This window comes from Heterocephalus glaber, unplaced genomic scaffold (assembly GCF_053883595.1).
Source record: "Heterocephalus glaber isolate CG9 unplaced genomic scaffold, H.glaber_assembly_v1.0 deba00001461, whole genome shotgun sequence".
Lineage (NCBI taxonomy): Eukaryota > Metazoa > Chordata > Mammalia > Rodentia > Bathyergidae > Heterocephalus > Heterocephalus glaber.
Genome location: NW_028258308.1, coordinates 42,718,112 through 42,737,407, shown reverse-complemented (window position 1 = coordinate 42,737,407; position 19,296 = coordinate 42,718,112). Strand labels below are relative to the sequence as shown.

At 40.7% G+C, this 19,296-nt stretch overlaps 1 protein-coding gene and 1 non-coding gene across 8 annotated transcripts in view; one reads left to right on the top strand and one right to left on the bottom strand.

Annotated features, from left to right (window-relative positions):
* The window catches only part of Zmat4 (zinc finger matrin-type 4), a 424,653-nt gene that overhangs the window by 156,496 nt on the left and 248,861 nt on the right, over nt 1–19,296 (top strand). For all 7 annotated transcript variants that reach the window (XM_087217367.1, XM_087217364.1, XM_004855311.4 and 4 more), the window contains one exon: nt 5,224–5,313. In XM_087217367.1, the coding sequence (XP_087073493.1) occupies nt 5,224–5,313 (90 nt within the window). The remainder of the gene's footprint in view (nt 1–5,223; nt 5,314–19,296) is intronic.
* LOC147826811 (small nucleolar RNA SNORA40) lies at nt 10,050–10,181 on the bottom strand. The gene has a single exon (XR_015438765.1). It is a non-coding gene; the product is annotated as a small nucleolar RNA SNORA40 (small nucleolar RNA).

Here is a 19,296-nt window from a genome sequence, read left to right as displayed (position 1 = left end):
TGATTTTCTGCATTTAACGTTGACTTCCTAGTACAGTTATGCTAGAGCTTTTCCAGGGATCTTGTGTAGGTCCTTCAGTAATGGCATCTCGAGTGGGGTTCTGCCGGGAGCCCTCTCATTCCACCCCATGAAGGGGCGCTTTTATTCTAGCATCAGACATTCTCCAGGCACCCCAGTGTTAGATCCTTAGTGCTTGTTGTTTTTTCCCTAGTGGCCTCCTTTTTACCCCTAATGAATAGAAATGCCTCAAAGGTGGTGTCCTGTGAAAAATCACTCTTCCATAATTCTCAGTCTGTTCCAGATTTTCTGTTTTTCTTTAAGTCCTTGGCTTGTTTTAGCTGGTTTCAGGAAGAGGAATAATTAGAGACCTCTGATGAAATAAGGTGGTGGAAGACTTATCTAGTGAATCAGAAATGGATGGCAAAGCTTATTTGAGATAACGCCTCTCTAGCAAGCCTCAGAACTGTGATTTGAGGATAAAATGAGATGATAAGTGAAAAGGTTCTGAGGACTGCTGGAGGCATTTATTCAAATACAAACTTGCTTTGTTATCTCTACATTTTATAAGACCAGAAATCAGTAGCCTCAATGAAAGCAAATTCAAGTTGGGAATTCTTTTAAGGGATGTGTGATAATGGAAGATGGTTATTTAGGGGAAAGCCATTCTATTTTTATGTGTTTTGCCCCTTCTTTTTCAGTAGTACATCTGAAATAGAGGTTGTCCTATTCTTTATCACCCCAAAGAAATGAAGAGCCTGAATTTCCACTTTAGATAATTTCTTTGAGTGTCAAAGGAATGTTTCAGCAAAAGAAAGTAATCTTCACATAGGTCTGACCCTGCACAATGCCTGGGGTTGGGGGCAAAGGTTTTAATTAAAATGGAAGAGTTGGTAATTTCTACTCTATTTGGGAAGCTTAGACTTGATGTAGTTTGAGTGAAAGCAAAGGCTTTTGATTAAAATGCAAATATTAATGCAAGAAAAAGCCTGGAATGGACTCTCTGCAACTGAAGGAGATTGTGATTTCTTTTTCATGCTTTTTCCTTTGAAGTGATGATTCTTTTTATTTCCTGGAGCTCTGTAATACATACATTTAACATGTGGGGGTTTTTTCTCCTTAAAGTTGATTTCACTTGACAGTTTGTCTGCCTTTTCATACTGTTGAAAGCAGTGCAAATTGTAGGTATTGATAAATCTTTGAAAACACCATAAGGTTTTGTGGTGGTTGTTTGAGTCTGTGTGGGTGAGTTGGAGTCAGTTTCAGACGCATTTTCTCTTCCAGTTCTTCTCAGGGTGGCTGTGTGACAGCTCTGGTCTTCCTGCTCAGAGTCTCCATATAGACACAGAAGCTGGAAGCATCCACATTGGGGCAGGCACACCTATTTACTGAGCAATTGTATGAGCAAAAACAAATTGAATTGAAGTAGCATGTACTGTCCTTGGGCTAAAGGCTCATCAAGTAGTATTGCAGTGAAAAAGATGCATTTTTATTGTTGATTAGCCATTAATAACAGGAAATGGAAATGTGGTCAATTTTACCAATTCTGAGCATCACAGTAAATGAGGCTTTTCACTCATTATATAATTGTGGGTAAAAAGTGGAATTATCATGGCTTGAGCATTTTAAAGTTATTATTATTATATCACAGGAAAATTTGTTATAGAAATAAAAAACAAAAACACAACTCACTCTAACGCATTTCTTTTTCCATTTTTGTTTTCACCTCTTCTTGATATACTTATAAACTTTTATGTTACTGTAATCATAGTATACATGCAGTTCTGAGATTAGCATTTGTCATTCATCATTCATTATGTAGAAAGCCTTTATTCTGATTATGTGCTAATTATAAGGTCTCTCCATGGCTCCTGCTTTGACCAGTTTCCTATTGGTGAATGTACAGCTGTCTATACTACCTTTTCTTATTTTGTGGTTGTTCAAATTTAAGTAATGCTGCAATGAACATCTTTGCTTGGATTTGAATGTATCTTTTTTTCTGCAGGGAACTTTATGCTTTTTAAAAGAATAAATGGAAAGCAGTGAGATTTCTGTGCCAAATTTCAAGGACTTTCTAGTAGTTAACAGGTAGAGAGGAGCAATTGGAGGCAGACACCATGACTCTGAGAGTCTCATCTTGAGGAAGAGATGATGTTGAGAAGAAGGGAGCAGACTCCGGCCCTGCTTCATGATCAGCTTGGAGTCTGAGGTCAGAAGCAGGGAAAGCTACAGTAGACCCAGGAAAAATCTGCTGGGAAACTTTCCCCCTGAGTTGGCATGTTAACAGAGAAGACATTGGCTCTGCCTCAAGAAACCTGGAGAAACCAATGGGGGAGGGATCCCACTCAGAGGGAAGCACTCAGTGATGAGGTAGCACACCCCTGCCCCACCGTCGCTCCAGCCAGGTGTTACTTGCCAGAGCTCTGTCTCACTTCTGACCTTAGGCAAAGCCCCCCATTGGAGCAGTCAGGGTCTCTTCCCCAGGATTGGAAATGGGGGAGCTGAAGGAACAAGGAGCCTGCAATCATCAAACCTGCTACTGAATCTCAGATCCCAACTTCTCCCATCACTAACAGCTTCACAGATGACCTTGTCATTTCTTTTCAGCTAATAGGTTTTTACTAGATTTGTCAAACTGCAACGAAATAGCTCAGTGAACTTTCTCTTTGCTGGAAATTTTTTTTGTAAAGAAATAGAATAATTTAGGAAAGAAGGAAAAAACAAAGCAAAACAGCTGCCAAACAAACCACATTGTGAGATTTCCAATTTTGCCACAATTTTGTTCTCCGGGAATCCAGAGCTTCTTGGGGACAGATGATGTAGGAACTGCGCTAGGAAGTTCTTCTGTGATAACAAATGCAAAATTGAAAATCCACGTTGGCTGCATGTGAGTTCACACATTCACCATGCTGTCTTTTTAACAATTACCACTTTGTACTTTTCCTCCAGCCCGGGCTGTGTTTACCTTCAGCCTCTTGTAGGTTTTGAAGTGTTCTCTTTTTTATTGTTTTGACTATAACAGCCTTCCTAATATTACCACTATCCTCTACTTCCAAAAACTCAAGAAAATAGTAAAAAATACAGATGTATGTTAGTAATCAGCTTATTTATTTTCAAAAGAATAACGAAAACAAAAAAATAATAGGCTGCACTGGACCGTTGTCATAACCATGCAGAAGTTGAATAATGATGTTGAATTATCTGACAAACATCTACATAGGTCTTTATTTTTCTGTCCTGTCGTTCCAGGAAAACATAAAACAAACAAATAAAAACTCCAGATAATCTCAATTAAAACCTAGTATAGGATCTAGAAGTAGACACAGATGTTGACAATATATTTCAAACCACGCTTCAGTACTTTTATACATCTGTAAAAATGTCTCACGTTCCTTTAGTGCTTTTAAACCCATTTAAAGGCCTTTACAGTGTCCAGGGACTGTTTTGAATCCTCCTTGTTCTAGACAGAATAAAGGAATTAAAAAGTGATGAATAAGGAAGGCCTGGCAGAAAGTATTCACAATGTGTCCTGCAAACAAGATGCAACTTGCTGTGTGTTCTCTGAAAATCACTTTGCCTTTGTGGCTAATCCATAAAAGTAAACCATCATTGGAGAGATTGTCTAAAACTCAACTGTGAATAAAGCAAAGTGGAACAGAATCCTTGAAAGGAGGACATCCTCAGTGTAAAGAAGAGGAGATTGGAATTAGGTAGTAATGGATACAGTGTTAGATATTGGATGTTGTCAGTAAGTATTTAGCATTATGTAAATTATAATTTTTCACATGCACCATCTCAATTGGTTCTCACAGCTACCCTAGTAAACATTAATTTATTTATTTTGTACATGGGGAAGATGAAACCCATCTGACTATACATCAATTCCAGTCTCTGGCCCAACATCACACAGCTAGTGTGCAGTAGAGTGGAGTTGGGACTCTGAGCTTCTGTTTTATACTTTCTTACTGATCATTCGCTCTGCCTCCAGAGAACCTGGAAGTGAACAGCACAATGATGGGAGTCTGGGTGGGCTATCTGTAGATCCCCCAAAAGGAGGGAAAGACAAAACTAAGAAGGGATTCATAGCTAAGTGTGGTGGCACATGTCAGGAGGCCAAGGCAAGAGGATTGCAAGTTTGAGCCAAGCCAGGGGAACTTAGCAACTTTATGAGACCCTGTCTCAAAATAAATTAATTGATTAAATAAAGGGCTGGGGATGTAGCTCAGTGTGAAGGTCTGGATCTTAGTCCCCAGTATTAAAAAAAGAAAAAGAAGGAGGAGATTAATTTCTCCATAATGGGCTTGGACCAGCCGGGACTGCCTGCTGTCATAATCCTGCCAGTCCCGGGCAGTGGGCCTTCCTTTCTCCATTTGGTCACCTGCTCCTGCCAGCTTGCAGGTGGCCTGGGTGCTGAGCCATTTCCAGACTGGAATGTGGTATCTTTTGTCAGTTCTGCTTTGACCTCAGAGAATCCCTCCTTGCTAGCTGCTTAATGAGACTCAGGTTTGGAAAACTGGAAGGAAGGGATGCTTTGGGGTGAGGGGGTGTGTGCCAGGAGCCCAAGAATCTCAGATGCTGATCTCTGAGGAGGGCACAGGGGTGAGAGAAAATTTTATTGCCACTTCGCTTCTTTTTCTGTCTCTCTGCCCTCCCCTCCCCTTCTCTCCCTCCCTCTCCTTTCCCTTTGTCTCTCCTCTTCCTTCCTCCCACCCCTCCTCCTCTCTCCATTTTGCAGTACTGGGGATTGAACCCAGGCCCTTGTTCTTGCATCCCTGGCCCTTTGTAAATTTGATTTTGAGATAAGGTGTCATTAAGTTGCCTGGGCTGACTTTGAACTTACCATTCTCCTGCCTCAGCCTCCTGAGTAGCTGGAATTACAATTGTGCACCACTAAGCCTAGCATATGGCCTCTCTTTATCACAATCCATCTTTTATGTTATTTCCGCTACTCACCTGTCTTACTTTTTAGGACAATTAAATATATTATCCACTCTAAGCTAGATGATCTCAATTTTTTTACTTAATTCTGAAATGACTTTGGCTTTATGATTTGGGGGAAATAATTTAACCTTTCTGAAACTATACCATGCATAATAGGAGCACAAGACAGTGTTTTTTTACTGAAAGCATTTCTTTGCAGTTGTGGTCATGGCCTGCGCTTCATTCTCTTCTTTTTTCTCAAATGCCTTCACCATTAAAGTTTATCTTTCTGCTTTTCCTCCCCAGAGTCGAAAACATGCAAGCAAAGTCCGACTGTATTATATGCTGCACCCCAGGGATGGCGGGTGTCCTGCCAAGAGACTCCGGGCAGAAAACGTGAGTATCACCTCCCAGAAGAGAAGATTCCTTAAGAACCGCAGGTCTGGGAGTTACAAGTTCAAATTAAAAGTGACGCTAAGTACAAATAGCTCTAAGTACTGTGGAAAACATTGTGGATAAGCAGATTTTTTGTTCATTTTTGCTTTCTAGCCAGAGCTCTGTGGGGTGAGTTTGTGATGATTGCAGGGGATCCCATAGACAGAACTTGTGCACAGGAACTGGGAAAGGGCCAGGCTGGGTGGCAGGGGACAGAGTGTTGAGAAGACAAGACCTCAGGGCCAGCCTGTCACAACATTAGAGGCTTTGCTTTTTACGTATTTTATTTTTCCTTTGCTGGGTAGAACAGAATGTCAGTTTGTTAATTTATGATGAAGACTGTATATATCTTGCAAATAAAAACACTCAAGCTTTTTTATCAGCACCCCTTCTCCCTGAGGGAACACTGACTTGGAAGAGAGATGACATTTGGAAAGTTACTTTGAGGGTGTCAAGTCAGTGCGAAGGGGTTTATTTCAGCTGGGCGAAGGCAAAGACTATGAGATAAATATTCCTTCCCCCCAACAGGGGTGACTTTCTATAGTGAGTGGAGTATTCATACCCACAGCTACATGAGTCCTTCATGCTGAGCACTGTGGATTCAACACAGAAATTCCCCACCCTTTGAGTTCAGAGGAGACTGCAGGCACGGAATTGATACCTCATCCTGTCCATGCTTGTGGTCCTGTTTTGTAGATATCTATCTCCTTCTCTTATTAAAATTTAATGTACTATGATTGGAGAAACTACGAAACATGGACTTCGGTATATTTTGCAGAGGAAAATAAGAAAGAGAAGCAAGTGTGCTGTGTGTGAGCGAAGGCCATGAGCATCAGAGCCGGGGATTCTGAGGAACCCTTGGGTAGGCCTCTCAGAGTCACGAGATAAGCTGTGCTTGCAGACTAAACTGGAGTGCTGTGGAGCTGTCTGTACTGCCTGGGAGAAGCAGCAGTTAGAACTCAGTGGAGGCCCACGATACCATTAAAACTTTATCAGCTACCAGGAGCTGGGACCAAGGCTGGCTCTGATGGCTCTTACCTTAGATCTCTTGCAGCCTCAATTTCTCCAATCAGGCTATAACATACTTTCCTCTTGAAGCTTTTTTGACTGTTAAATGAAATGATAATGATAAGATGCACTGTGCCTGTGACACAATGAAGAACCCTAGGTAAATAAGACAGACTTTCCTAAAGAAAGTCATATTATAGTGAGGGAGATTAGCACTGCATTAAAAGTAGCTATGATTCCCAACACGTATGTGTTTATTAACAGTCTACACAAAGAACCATGGAGACAAAAGGCGAGTGAATCATGCCAAGTGGTCCAGCTGGGGGAGGTGTTACTGAAATGTTGGCATTTACCAGGATTACTGGGTGTGAATGGATTTTACCAGATGGAGGAGGGAAGCAGACATGAGGGGGAGGATAGCAATTTTTCAGGTGCATTTTCATCAAATATTTGTTAAACCACAGGGCAGTGAGCTGAAACAGGCTTTTATGTAATCTCAGAATCCTGTAGCTACACTAGAATCACGCCTTCCATTAGATGATAGTCTATTAGCAGGTCTAACAGAATCAGTTTTTTATCCCTGGACATTATCAAGCAATAGTGCCTGTATTCTGTCATTCAAAAGCCATTTAGTGTCTTCTTGTCATTGTCAAAAACAGTGGGGTTCATAGCCACTGAAAAACTGTTTGGACCCAAATTATTTTCTGTGCCCTCACAGTTTCATCATGCAGGTTGCACTTAGATCTGACCTCCTAGGCTGGGCTCTAAACAGAGGGGAGTGCAGGGCCTCCAACAGGGCTAGATTTGCAGATTCACCAACATTGTCTTTGCCACCCTGGTCAGAACTATAGTCCAGCCCATTGGGGCTCTGTGCCTGTCAATAATCCTGGAAACAGCGTGTGGTGGGGAAGATGTTTGGATTTGAGAGCAAGAAGCATTTGCAGGCACTGTTTACCAAAGACCTCCTCGGAAACTTTTTTTCCCATGTATCGTGGATTTTGTAAACTCTTATCTGCCAATTGTTTATTTATTGAGTCATTTTTCTCTAACTTAGTAATTGTAAAATGACTGCAAATCAGTAAGCAGCAAAAGCAACAAGATAATCATAGTTTCTGAAAGATATGATTGCTGCTTTTATTACATTGTGTGTTCTCATAGGTGAATGCACCATTTTCATTATGCATTCTGGTGAGCTGAGTATAGCTAAGACCCAGCTCCAGTCCTTTTCAGGGGCTCTAAGGGTGTAGGTGTCAGTAATGATTTGGACAAGCTTTGTTTCATTCACACTTATACCAAAGCACTGAGAGACTGAATATGCCAATAGAATCTGATTAATGACAGGAACCCTAATTTTTGTCTCTACTTCCAATTAAGACCAAGCAGAGAAAGCCAAGTATATTCTCCAAAAAGAACAGGATGCCCTGTTTCTGGTTAGCCCTGCTACATCTTCCCTTTGCAAAACAGCTTGCTATCAGAGGACACCTGAAGTCTATCTGTCTTCTACTGTAAAGCCGTTCCACTCTGCTTGCCTCTGTGTCTCTCTCAAATGTATGTGATGGTGGCTGACTCCTTGGTACCACAAGCTTCCCATAACCAGCCTCTGGCTTTTCTCTTTGGTGGTCTTGTATTATCTCTATAGGGCTGTAAAATATCTCTGTAGGGAGTAACAGTTGCTAGCATACAGATCTATCATAAGATTCACTGGAGACCACTCCCATTTGTTTAACTTTGTATTCACAGTACTTTCCTCTTCATGCATTCTACTGATGGTGCTCTCTCCGCCAGCACCCTGCATTTCTGAAGGATATAACATTTTATTCTACTTGCTTCTCTGTTCCTACTCATCTTGTGGTTCCAGGGGCTGTGACAGTTTTGAATCCCACCATTCCCCCATGAAGAAGAGCTTACACTTCTACCCTCAGCACCCATGCAGGCGTGGTGGCTTGTGGCAGCAGAAAACTCGTTCCTGGTGCCCACCCTCTGCCCTTGCATTCCCCACTCCCTGCACTTGGGGTTACACAGCTCCAAAATCACTTAAACTTGAAGCCAGCTGCCTGTCATTATACCCATGGTCTATTATTGCTGTTTCTACTTCAGCTCCTTTGACCTTTTTTGTTGACAATGCTGTATTGTCATTTTTAAAAGCTTCAAATCATTTTTGTCTCTGTTATAGTGCATCCAGCTTTTAAAATTCCCCCATTAAATATCTTACTGTTTGGAATCTTCATTTGGATCTTTGACCCAACACCTAAATTTCAGAGCAGGACATTTTCCCCTTGAGGTTGAAGAGTAAAATTAAATGTGAAATAAATTGTTAAAGTTGATTGCCTTAGAGAAATTTTCAGTAATCCTGGGAACATTAGAGCACAGAAGGATTTTAGAGATCATCTAGTCCATTGCAATTTTCAGATTTTCACTACTGACCCCTTTTATTCTCTTCTCTGTACATCACGTGCTTTGAAAAAAAATGTCATCTGTTTGGAAAATAGCACTGTCAAGTAAAAAGGTGATTTGGTTTTACTATATTTTTTTTGTTCTGGAAAGACGTAATTAACTATCAATCAAAATTACCAGTTGTTATTAGGTAAATGGTATTTTTCCATGAAGTTATAATTCCCCCTTGAAGTGGAGGAACTTGACATTTGGGTAGTATGGACAGCTTGAGTAGCTCCTAATATTTATATGCTTCTCCTTAGGTCTGAAACATTCAGCATCACTTGAGAGCTCTACTGTCACTTTCCCAGGCCCCTAACCATCTTGGATTCCAGGATGAGAAACAGTAGTCTGACTACACTCTTGTCACCAGGGTGAAAAGAAGGACCAAGGAAGTGCCTTGACCTATCCAAATTTGTAGGCCCGAGATTAAGACCCTGCTTCCCTAAATCCTATCCTTTGGCTTTCGCATGTGTCTCCAAGTATCTTGGGCATTGAAGTCATGGTTGGATCTAGAGCCAGAGAGCACTGCTGTTCTGGGCAAAGATATAAGGACAGCTGGCCAGTGCCAGGCACTTCCCTGTGTACTGTAGATGCCTTATGTGCATCAGAACAGGTCATCCTTGAAAACACCATATAAGGGGGCACAGACACTACCTACACTCTGCAGGGAGAGGACCTCAAACACAGAGGACCCCAAACACCAGCTGCAGATGACAGGGACATGGCTGGAAAGACAGGAAATTGCAGCCAAGCTTCACCACTTCTCTCCATAGGACAGGTCATCAGCCTCTGATGAGGGTTGGAGGAAATGGAGAATCAGGATCTGTGATAAGTCAGCTGTATAAACCATGAATCTTAACACCGTGTGGCTGGCATTCCTGTAGACCTGTCCCCAGGCACAGGGAGGGATCCCCAGTCAACCTGTGGGATGAAGGGGAGGCAGTTTCCTGGAGAGAGTGACAGGGAGCTGATTCCCAAAGGAGTGACATAGGTGAGGCACATGGGAAGGATGGAAGGGCTCTTCTGAGTGTAGGATCAACATGAGGCCTGTCCTTAAGGAGAAAAAAGTCAGAGTTTTTCTCCAATATGAAGTACTCGTGGATAGCTGTTAATTTCCTGCAGACTCTCATTCGTAAGTTTTTGCTTTTGCTTTGTTTTCTGAGGCAGTAGAACTGTACAGTCCAGGCTTCATTCCTCTTGCCTCAGTCTCAGGAGTCCCAGGATCACAGGCTTGTACCACTGCACCTTGCAGTAATATTCCTTCTTATATGTATCAAAACTCATAGTGAACAATGAGTTCTGGGTTGCAGAAGAGGATTTTTTAATTTTGCACCTGTCCATTAAGTCTTAGTGCACAAGCTAAGACAGAAACACAGACAAGTGCCATACTGCAGCTTCTGTAATGAACAACCACAAGCTAGGCGGTAAAACAAGACTGATCTCTTACCCTTCTGGAGGTACACATCTGAAATCAGGTGTCCACTGGGGTCCCTCTGGATGTGCCCAGGAGGGTATGCCACTAGCTGCTGTCTCCGATGCTGGTGACTGGGGCCTTCCTTGGTTTGCAGCCGCATCAGCCCCATCTCAGCCACTGTCTCCACTCGGCTTCCTTCCCTGTGTGTGTCTCGAGGTCAGCTCTCTGGGGTTATGGACCACTGTAAGCCAGTGTGTCCTCTTCTTAACCAATTACATCTGCAAACACCCTATTTCTGAGTAATATCCCATGTTTTATTAAGATCCTATCTTAGGAGGACATGAAATTTGGGAGCACAAACAGGAGTTGAGGTTGGAATGGTGGATAAAGGCACCAGCACAACAGTGACATTTATTTTATCAAAATGTTCTGTTTTCCCAAGTGGCCTGTTGCTGAATTCATGGTGATAGAAGCGTTTACCAACAAATGCTGTGTGGTTGGTACTTCATTCATTAGCTGACCTTCAACTCATTACGTTGTCCAGATTGGCCTGGAACTCCTGGGCAATCTCTTGCCTCAGCCTCTCAAGTCATGGGATTACAGGCATGCGCCACCATGCCCAGTAACTGCCGGGGCTTAAAGTGGGGATTCTATCTATCCTTGACTCTACTATACATTAGTTTTGCAACTTTGCTTTGAAATTTTAAAACTTAATTGCTATGACTGTAATTGAGAACTAAAATTGCTGCCCTGACATTCTTTCAGAGTTGAGGGGCTCAAATAAATCTTCCTGTTTGTACCATGAAAAATTGTAGTATACGTAAAGTGTTAACTCAGGGATATTTTCTTCTTTGTTTTGAGGTTTTTTTCCTAATCTCTGGTGCCTGCCATAATCAATCAATTGAGCTTTGACTGTGTACAGTGTACACAGAAACGTACTGTATAGGACACAGGAAAAGAATGAAAAATGGAGCTTTTCAGGTATCAGGAGAGAAAAGACATACATAAAACAATTTAAAGACAAGTGCTAATTGGTGTTGCCCTGGTGTTAATGAAATAGGTGATCGGAGAAGCGGTGTTTGGTGGGATCTGGAGTGATGAAGAGTGGCTTCCCCAAGGCAGATGTCTGGGGAGGTTCTGGAAGCCTGGGGAAAGTCTGTGGGACTTGTTCCAGGTGAGACTGCCTGCATATGAAGCCTTTGCAGCAAAAATGAGGAAGATTCGTGGGGAGGTCTTGTGAGAGAATTTCAGGGTGCCCTTCAAAGTGATTTTCATTCCATATTTATTAGGAAAGGTCCATTGAATTACCAATAAAAATAATTCTTTTATATTCAAAATAAGAAATCAAATCCACGACCCAATTAAAACATTAACACTTGTTTGGAACTGAGTCCCTTATAGATAGTAACAGTCACATGCACGGGTCAAAGAAAGAAATCACTTTCATGGGTACAATTATGAAACATTGTTTGAAATGTGTTTAAATTGGCTTCTTGAAACAGAGTCTTACTATGTAGTCAGGCTGGCCTTGAGCTCACCCTCCTGCCGCAACCTCCTGAGGGCTGGTATTACATGCTTGCACCAGCACACCCTGCTGATATATTTTTAAGGATGTGTCAAATGAAAAATAAAACTGGACGTGGGTCAGGACAGATTTTACATGAAAGTCACACCACATAATCTTCAGGTGTCCCAAAGTGAGGGCAGCAGGGCTTTCTTTCACAGAAGAAGCACCTGGCTAGAGAGAGCAGGACACGGGGAGGCACAGAGGTAGGTGGAGTAATGAAGGAGCTGAACGGGAAATGTTTCTGTATTTGCTGGTGGTGGTGTTGAGGTGGAGGTTCTGTTCTCTAATGTTTGGATAGGCTTCAGTGTTTGCTTATGCTTACAGAAGGGGGTAAATTCAGGGCTGGGGAAAAAGAGAATACTGTATTGTTGGCTTAAGTTAAGGTAGTGAGTATTTTGTCCAGGTTAGTTTTTATAGCACATACATAATTCAGCTAATTATTTATGAGACAAAGAATGGGAATTTAGAGGGTCTGTGTCTGGCCTTGTTGTAGGTGAATAAAACAGTCATTCACAAACCTTTTCTATGTCTCACTGGGAGGGGTTGGTCTTTACAGGAAGCCCTTTCCGGGAATGCAGAGAGATGGAGGATTTCTAAACTGTTTCTATTTTCCAGGAGCACAAATCTCAGCATTGTTGCATAGATGGGACATGACCAAAGCTGTGACCTTGCTTCGTTCAAACAAGCTGTGTTAAAGCATTTGTGGCTTGTAAGCAACAAGTTTATTTCTTATAGTTCTGGGGAGCCTAACATCCAGGTGCCCATCAACTCTTCTCCTGGCAGGGCTCTCTTCTTGGTATGCAGCTGGAACTCTTCTTGCTTTATCCTCATGGGAGAGAGGAAAGAGGAGAGAGGGAGAGAGATAAAGACAGTGAAAGAAAGGGAGAGAGAAGAAGAGAAGGAAGGAGGGGGAAGAGAGAGTTAGAGAGAGGTTCTTCCAGTAAGGACATTAATCCCATCTGTGAAGGCTTCACCCTTATTACCTCAGTATTTTCCAAAGGCCCTACTTCCAAATACCATGCCATTTGGCATAAGGCTTCAGTATGTAGATTTTGGAGGGACACAAACATCTAACCCTTAAGAACTGAGACTCTAGACTGGCTTTTATCAGATATAATTTCAAAAGCCTAATTTAACTTATTAATTGCAATGGAGTTTCACACATTTCTTTTTCTCTTCTCCAATGATTTATTAGGAATATGAGTGATAATCTATTTTATTTCCTTAATGTAACTTTTTTTTGATGTTCTGTCTTTAACTAATACAGACAGTTCTCTCTGTAGCATTGAGAGCTAGTGTTCCTCTCCTTACCATAAACTGTATTAGGGACTGGTCTCATTGTGAACTCTTAAGTATCCAAACACCATTTATTCTCCAGGTTTCCAGATGCTCAGACTTTCTTCTTCTCATTAGTCAGTATCTTGTAATAAGTGTGCTCTTTTTTCTGTTATCACAAGTGGGAAATAAGACTCAGACAGAATTTTAAAGAAGTCATTGTCATTTGCTAAAAATCTGCAACCAGGGAACAATGGCTAAGAACCCTTAAGTAAAATCTGAGGATCACCACACCACAGTTCCACAGCAAATCAACTCAGGGATTTTCGTTGTGTTAAAAGAGGTCTTGTTATCCAATCCGAAAATGGGCATCTGAAATGAACAGACATTTCTCAGACAAAGAAGTAGAAATAGCAAATAAATACATGAAAAAATGTTCAACATCACTGGTCATTCGAGAGATGCAAATGAAACCAAAGCTGAGATACCACCTCAGCCCAGAAAGAATGGCTGCTATCATGAAATCAACCAATAACAAATGCTGGTGGGGCTGTGGGGAAAGAGGAACCCTGCTCCACTGCTGGTGGGAGTGTAGACTGGTGCAAGCATTGTGGAAATCAGTGAACTAGTACTGGAAGTCCCATTTGACCCAGCTATTCCCCTGCTGGGTATCTTCCCCAAAGAATTAAAAGAATCATACCACAGTGAGATATGAGCACCCATGTTCATAGCAGCACAGTTTGTAATAGCTAAAACTTGGAAACAGCCCAAATTCCCATCAAATGGAGACTGGATAGAGAAAATGTGGGGTTTTAAAATAAAATGGAGTACTACTCAGCCATAAAAAAGAGAAATTAGAGACATTTATAGCTAAATGGATGCACATTGAGGTGATACCCTTAAGTGAAATAAATAGGACACACATGTGTAAATACTGAATAGTTTCTCTAGTGTGAGAAATTGAAAGTGTAAATAGGGACTAAAAGGTATAATAGATAATGTGAAATAGGAAGAAAAGGGGCAAAGGGGAAGTGGGAGGGGCAGGGGAAAGGAAAGAAGGGAATGGGATTAATATGAGAAAATGGAAAAATGGAAACAAAGTCTTTGCAAATAGGAAGAATGGAGGGGTTGAAGGGAGGGCAGGGGAAGGGTGAAAACTAAGAACCAAGAGAGATTATGTAAAGGTGCAAATTTCCAATGATGAATGTCATTATATTTTATACCTAAAATGTACCAATGATTAGAATGAATAATTGATAATGCAAAATAGGAAGAAAAGGTCCAAAGGGGTAGGGGTAGTGGGAGGGGCAGGGGAAAGGAAAGAAGGGAAAGGAAAAATGATGAGAAATGGAAAAAATGGAAACAAAGTCTTTGTAAATAGGGAAGAGTGGAGAGGGTGAAGGGAAGGCTAGGAATGGGGAAAAAATAAGAACCAAGATGCATCATGTAAAGGCACAAGTTCCCAATGAGAAATGTAATTGTGTTGTATACCTAAAATATACCAATAAAAGAATTTAAGAAAAAAAATATACATTTGAAAAGGGACATGGTGACTAGTGAAAAAATATCAGATACTGTCATTTCCTTGAGACTATTAATTTACTCTCAACCAGGGCTGCTATCTCACTATGGAGGGATTCACTTCATGATCAGAATAGAAATAAAATGCAGTAAAAAGTCAGCTTCCCAACTCTGTTTCTCAGTTAAGCCAGAGGTAATGGATCATCCTTCCTGAGCTACTTTAGACCTGTATTTTACATAAATTAGGGTGTAATTTGGACACTGTTGGACTGTTGTTTTTTCCCAACTAGTGATACACATCCTGGTGATCGTGCCATATGGGTTATGTGTGTGTGTGTATCTGTGGATCTGAAGCCTCATTATTCATGGATTCCATATTTGCAAATTTGTCCACTTACTAAAATTTATTTGTAACTCTGAGTCAGGAAGTACCTGTGTTTGTGATCATTCACCGTTGTTTGTGGAGCAGTGACACACTTGAGTCATCCCACACCTGTGTTCCCAGCTGAGGTCAAATGAGGCGATGCTCCTTGCTCTTGTTTCAGCCCATGCTACAGACAAGTGTGCTTTCTCCCATGTTCTTCACACTTCAGTGCTTTCTGCAGGTGGCTCCACTGTTTAGAATGCCCTACTCCCCAAGTGTATTGTTGGAATACTGTCTACTGTCCCTCAGTGCAGGAGGGCTCTGGTGTGCCTTGGGCAGGAAGATGTGTTAAATAAACATGAATTTGTTCAGGCATGAATTAGAGCACCAGTGGCTATGAGTTTGATGCAAAGAATCATCAAATATATTAAATATATTAAATAATGTGTCTTTAAACAGAAACATGCACAAAACAAGGTTATATATTGATTAGTTGATGAAAATGTGCCCACAGGCTCACAGGAAACTAATCCTATGCTTCTCCTAGGAACAATGATTCAGTACTTGCTAATTCAGCATTCACAGTGACTTAGTTTATAGAATGTAACCACCACAACTAATGAGAATCAGCTGTGTGTTCACAATATACATACATACACACATATATATGTACAGTTGGGTAATTTTCTACTATATCAGTGTCTCATAGTTTACACAGTATCCTACTAATGTATATTTGAGTTTTTCCTATTACGTGCTATTAGAAAGAAAGACATAAGGAATAAATATGTATGCTTTTCTTTTTCAGGTATAACAGATACACATTATGTCTCTCTTTGTGTCTTTCTTTGTCTTTCTCTGTCTCTCTCTGTCTCTATACATATATATATACACACATATATATACACATATATATACATATATACACACATATATACATATATACATATATACATATATATACATACATATATATACATATATATACATATATACACATATATATACATATATATGTGTGTGTATATATATATATACTTATTTTTGTGAAAATTTCCTAGAATTGGGATTGTTGGATCAAAATATATGTGCATTTATAATTTCAATAGGTATTTCTCAATCATCTTCATAGAGACTGTACTCAGTTACGCTGCCTGGTGCTACCAGAGCCCACTATTTTTTGGAGCTCCTTTGTCCATAAGCCAGGCAGCAGAATGGTACATACTTCTGGCTCATCTTCATGTTTTCTAAGACCAACACACAAAACTTTATTTTTGAGAGGATTCTCTGTATTCTGGGGACATGAGAACAGCTTTAAGCATGTAGGTATTTTTTAGCTTTCTCCCCCCCCAATATAGGAGAATGAAGACAAACGACACACAGGTCCGAATGAAAAAAGCAGTCACGAAGGGTGAATGTGTAATGGTCCCTTTATCTGGGTCTCTGCAGTATAGTATGAGACTTTTGTAGTCTGTTTGGAGACAGGACTGCTGTTTCTGTCTAGGAGACCTGAAAAGCAATTAGGAGATCCATTGACAAGAACTAGTGCTGATTTATGTGCCCCACTGTCTTAAGTCAGGCATAAAAAATTAACCACTGGCAAATTCAACTGTCTCCTGTTTTTGCAAAGTCTATAAGCTAAGAATAGCTTTTACATTTTTAAATGTTGAATAAAATAAAAAAGGATAATATGTATTGTAACACATAAAAATTACGTGAAATTCAAATTTCAATATCCATAAATAAAGTGTTGTTAGAGCCAGCCTCACGCCTGCCTTTAGATAATGTCCATGACTGATTTCACACCACAGTGGCACTTGTATCTCTGAAACCCTGAACTGTTTACTCTCTGGCCTTTGACAGAGCATGTTTGCCTTCCCTGTCTAAAATGGATCATTTTAGGGGAGGAAAATGGGACTCAGTACTTCTCTACATGTGAATCTCCTTGCTCACAAGAATTATACCTTCAGAGCACTTCGCATCTCAGAGAGGCACTATCTATTCTCCCTTGGCAGAGTTTTAGTTTCTTCCTGTACAGAAGATTAATAGTTTTGCCCAATAGGAAATGCCATTTCAACCCCCTGAGCTAGCAGCTACATTGTTGATATTTAGCTTTTTTCTTTAGTACAAATTTTTTGAAATTTATTTTTATTAGTACATATTTGCAATACATAATAATTCATTCAACATGGGGAGTTAATACATGGACATAATGCATCTGAATTCTTTTTTTCATTTCCTGCCCTTTCCCTTCCTCCTCCCTCCCTCCATCTGTTAAAGGAAGGGGACGAACACAGATATTTTGAAATTTATGAACAGGGTATGTGGTAATAATGTGAAGTGTGAAACACTGTGCAAACAGTGAGGGTGGCTTGTTATTTATGACATCTGCACACCAAAGCCGAGTTATGGCAACCAAAATTCCAGAATTTTCCAGCATAGCCCAGATTTGTGATCTTTCTTGTATTGTAAACTACCTCTCCAAACTGTACCCCAAATTGGAATAAGAATGTTTTGTTATTCAGATCCAAATTCATAGATAAAACAGGTTCTGAATAACAACATTTGAATCAATTATGGGCCACATATACAATGGTGTCTGTAAGAGTTTTTCCCTAATGATGTTGTACCCATCTTATTTTGTGTAAGTCCATGCTACAATGTCTGTGCCATTACCAAACAACCTAACAGTGCATTTCCAAGAACATATTCCTCTACTGAAGCTATGCATGAATTTCAGTGGGAAACACAGATGGGAGAATTCCTTACCAATGCAAAAATTTTGTCTACTGCTTAAGCTATACAGACTTTCTAGATCTGAGACTAATTCTCTAGCTTGGGACTCTGGTTTGAAGCTCAATTATACTAATACATATAGCATCATTAATGCTTCTGTCTAGAATCTAATACATAAAAGAGCAAAGAAGGAGTCCCTGAAAAAATGACTGTGAAGAAATTTTTTTAACTAGTAGAGGTAGTGTCATAGGTCTTTGATAACTAGAAAGCCTTGTATCCACACCACCCACTCCATTCTCTGTAACTCCATCATTCCTTTTTTACATATCATTGCATACATTCTCTTGTTAGCATGCTATTTAGTAACCTTTATGTGTTAGGCTCTGTACTAAACACTTGCAAAAATTTCATTTGAACTTCACAAATGCAGTATCAATGTGAATCTTTATTGCCTTCATTTAAAAAGATGAGACTGAAACTTAAGTCACCTATTATATCCAAATGTCATGTGCTTTGTAATCCATTCAGCCAAGATTCAACATCAGTACAGTTTGGCTCTAGATTTTCAGGTCTCCATCATTATGTATTCTTCATGCATTCATTCTTTAATGTAAGAACTATTAATGGATTGTATACTAAGCATCAGCTGCTGTGTCAATTGCTGAAAATTTATTGGCAAATGAAATAGAATGCAGCATTTAGAAAGATAGTGAGGAAAATAGACATTCACTTTTTAAAAACTGTGTAGATATAGAAAGGAAAGAAAGTAGTGAAAAAGCTTAGAAGTGAGCAATCAATAAGGTCTTAGGGTCAAAGAAAGCTTTCCTGAGCAGGTGTTACCTAAGCTGCGTTTGGAAGCTCATTAGGGATTAAATAAGTGGAAATCTGAGCGAGGGGAAGAGAATTCGAAGCAGAGGGAGCAGCCAGGGCCAGTGCCAAGTCCCTGTATCCCAAGTAGCCTGGCATCCTCACAGAAAAAACAAAGCTGCTCTGAAATAGAGTGCGAAGCAATGGGAGAGTCAGAAAATGGGCTGAGGGGGCCGAGGATTTAGCTCAGTGGTGTTGCCACCTGCCCTGCAAGTGCAGGGTCCTGAGTTCGATCTCTAGTACCAAAAAAAAAAAAAAAAAGAAAAGAAAATTGGGAAGAAGAGACCAGGTGAGCTGTGGATTGTTAGGTTTACAATTGTCCACAGAGACAGTGTGTTCCTGGATGAAAGTGAAAAATGAGAAAGGGATAAATTGGGGGAAATTACATAAGTAAAAATTGATAATTGGACAATGAGCATGAATAAGGAGGAAGTTTATGAATGACCTCCAGGCTCAGCACTTGAACATCTGACAGGAGCTGCCCTGTCCTGCAGACAAGGTGGCTTTGGTCTTTAAAGGCACGACTGCAGACAGCAGCAAAGCTGAGAAGCAGATTAGTGTAAGGAAAACCCTTTCCCCAGGTTGATCAGAGCAAGTGGGACTTCAGTTGTGTGAAGGTGCAGCTTGCCTCCAGCTGGGGTGAGGACAGCCAGAGAAGCAGCTGGGCATGGGGCACCCTTAGAACTTCCTGCTGCTCTGATGCAGGGAGACCCAGCCCAGGTAAGTGCAGCAGAGGGAGACAGAGGGAGAGCACCC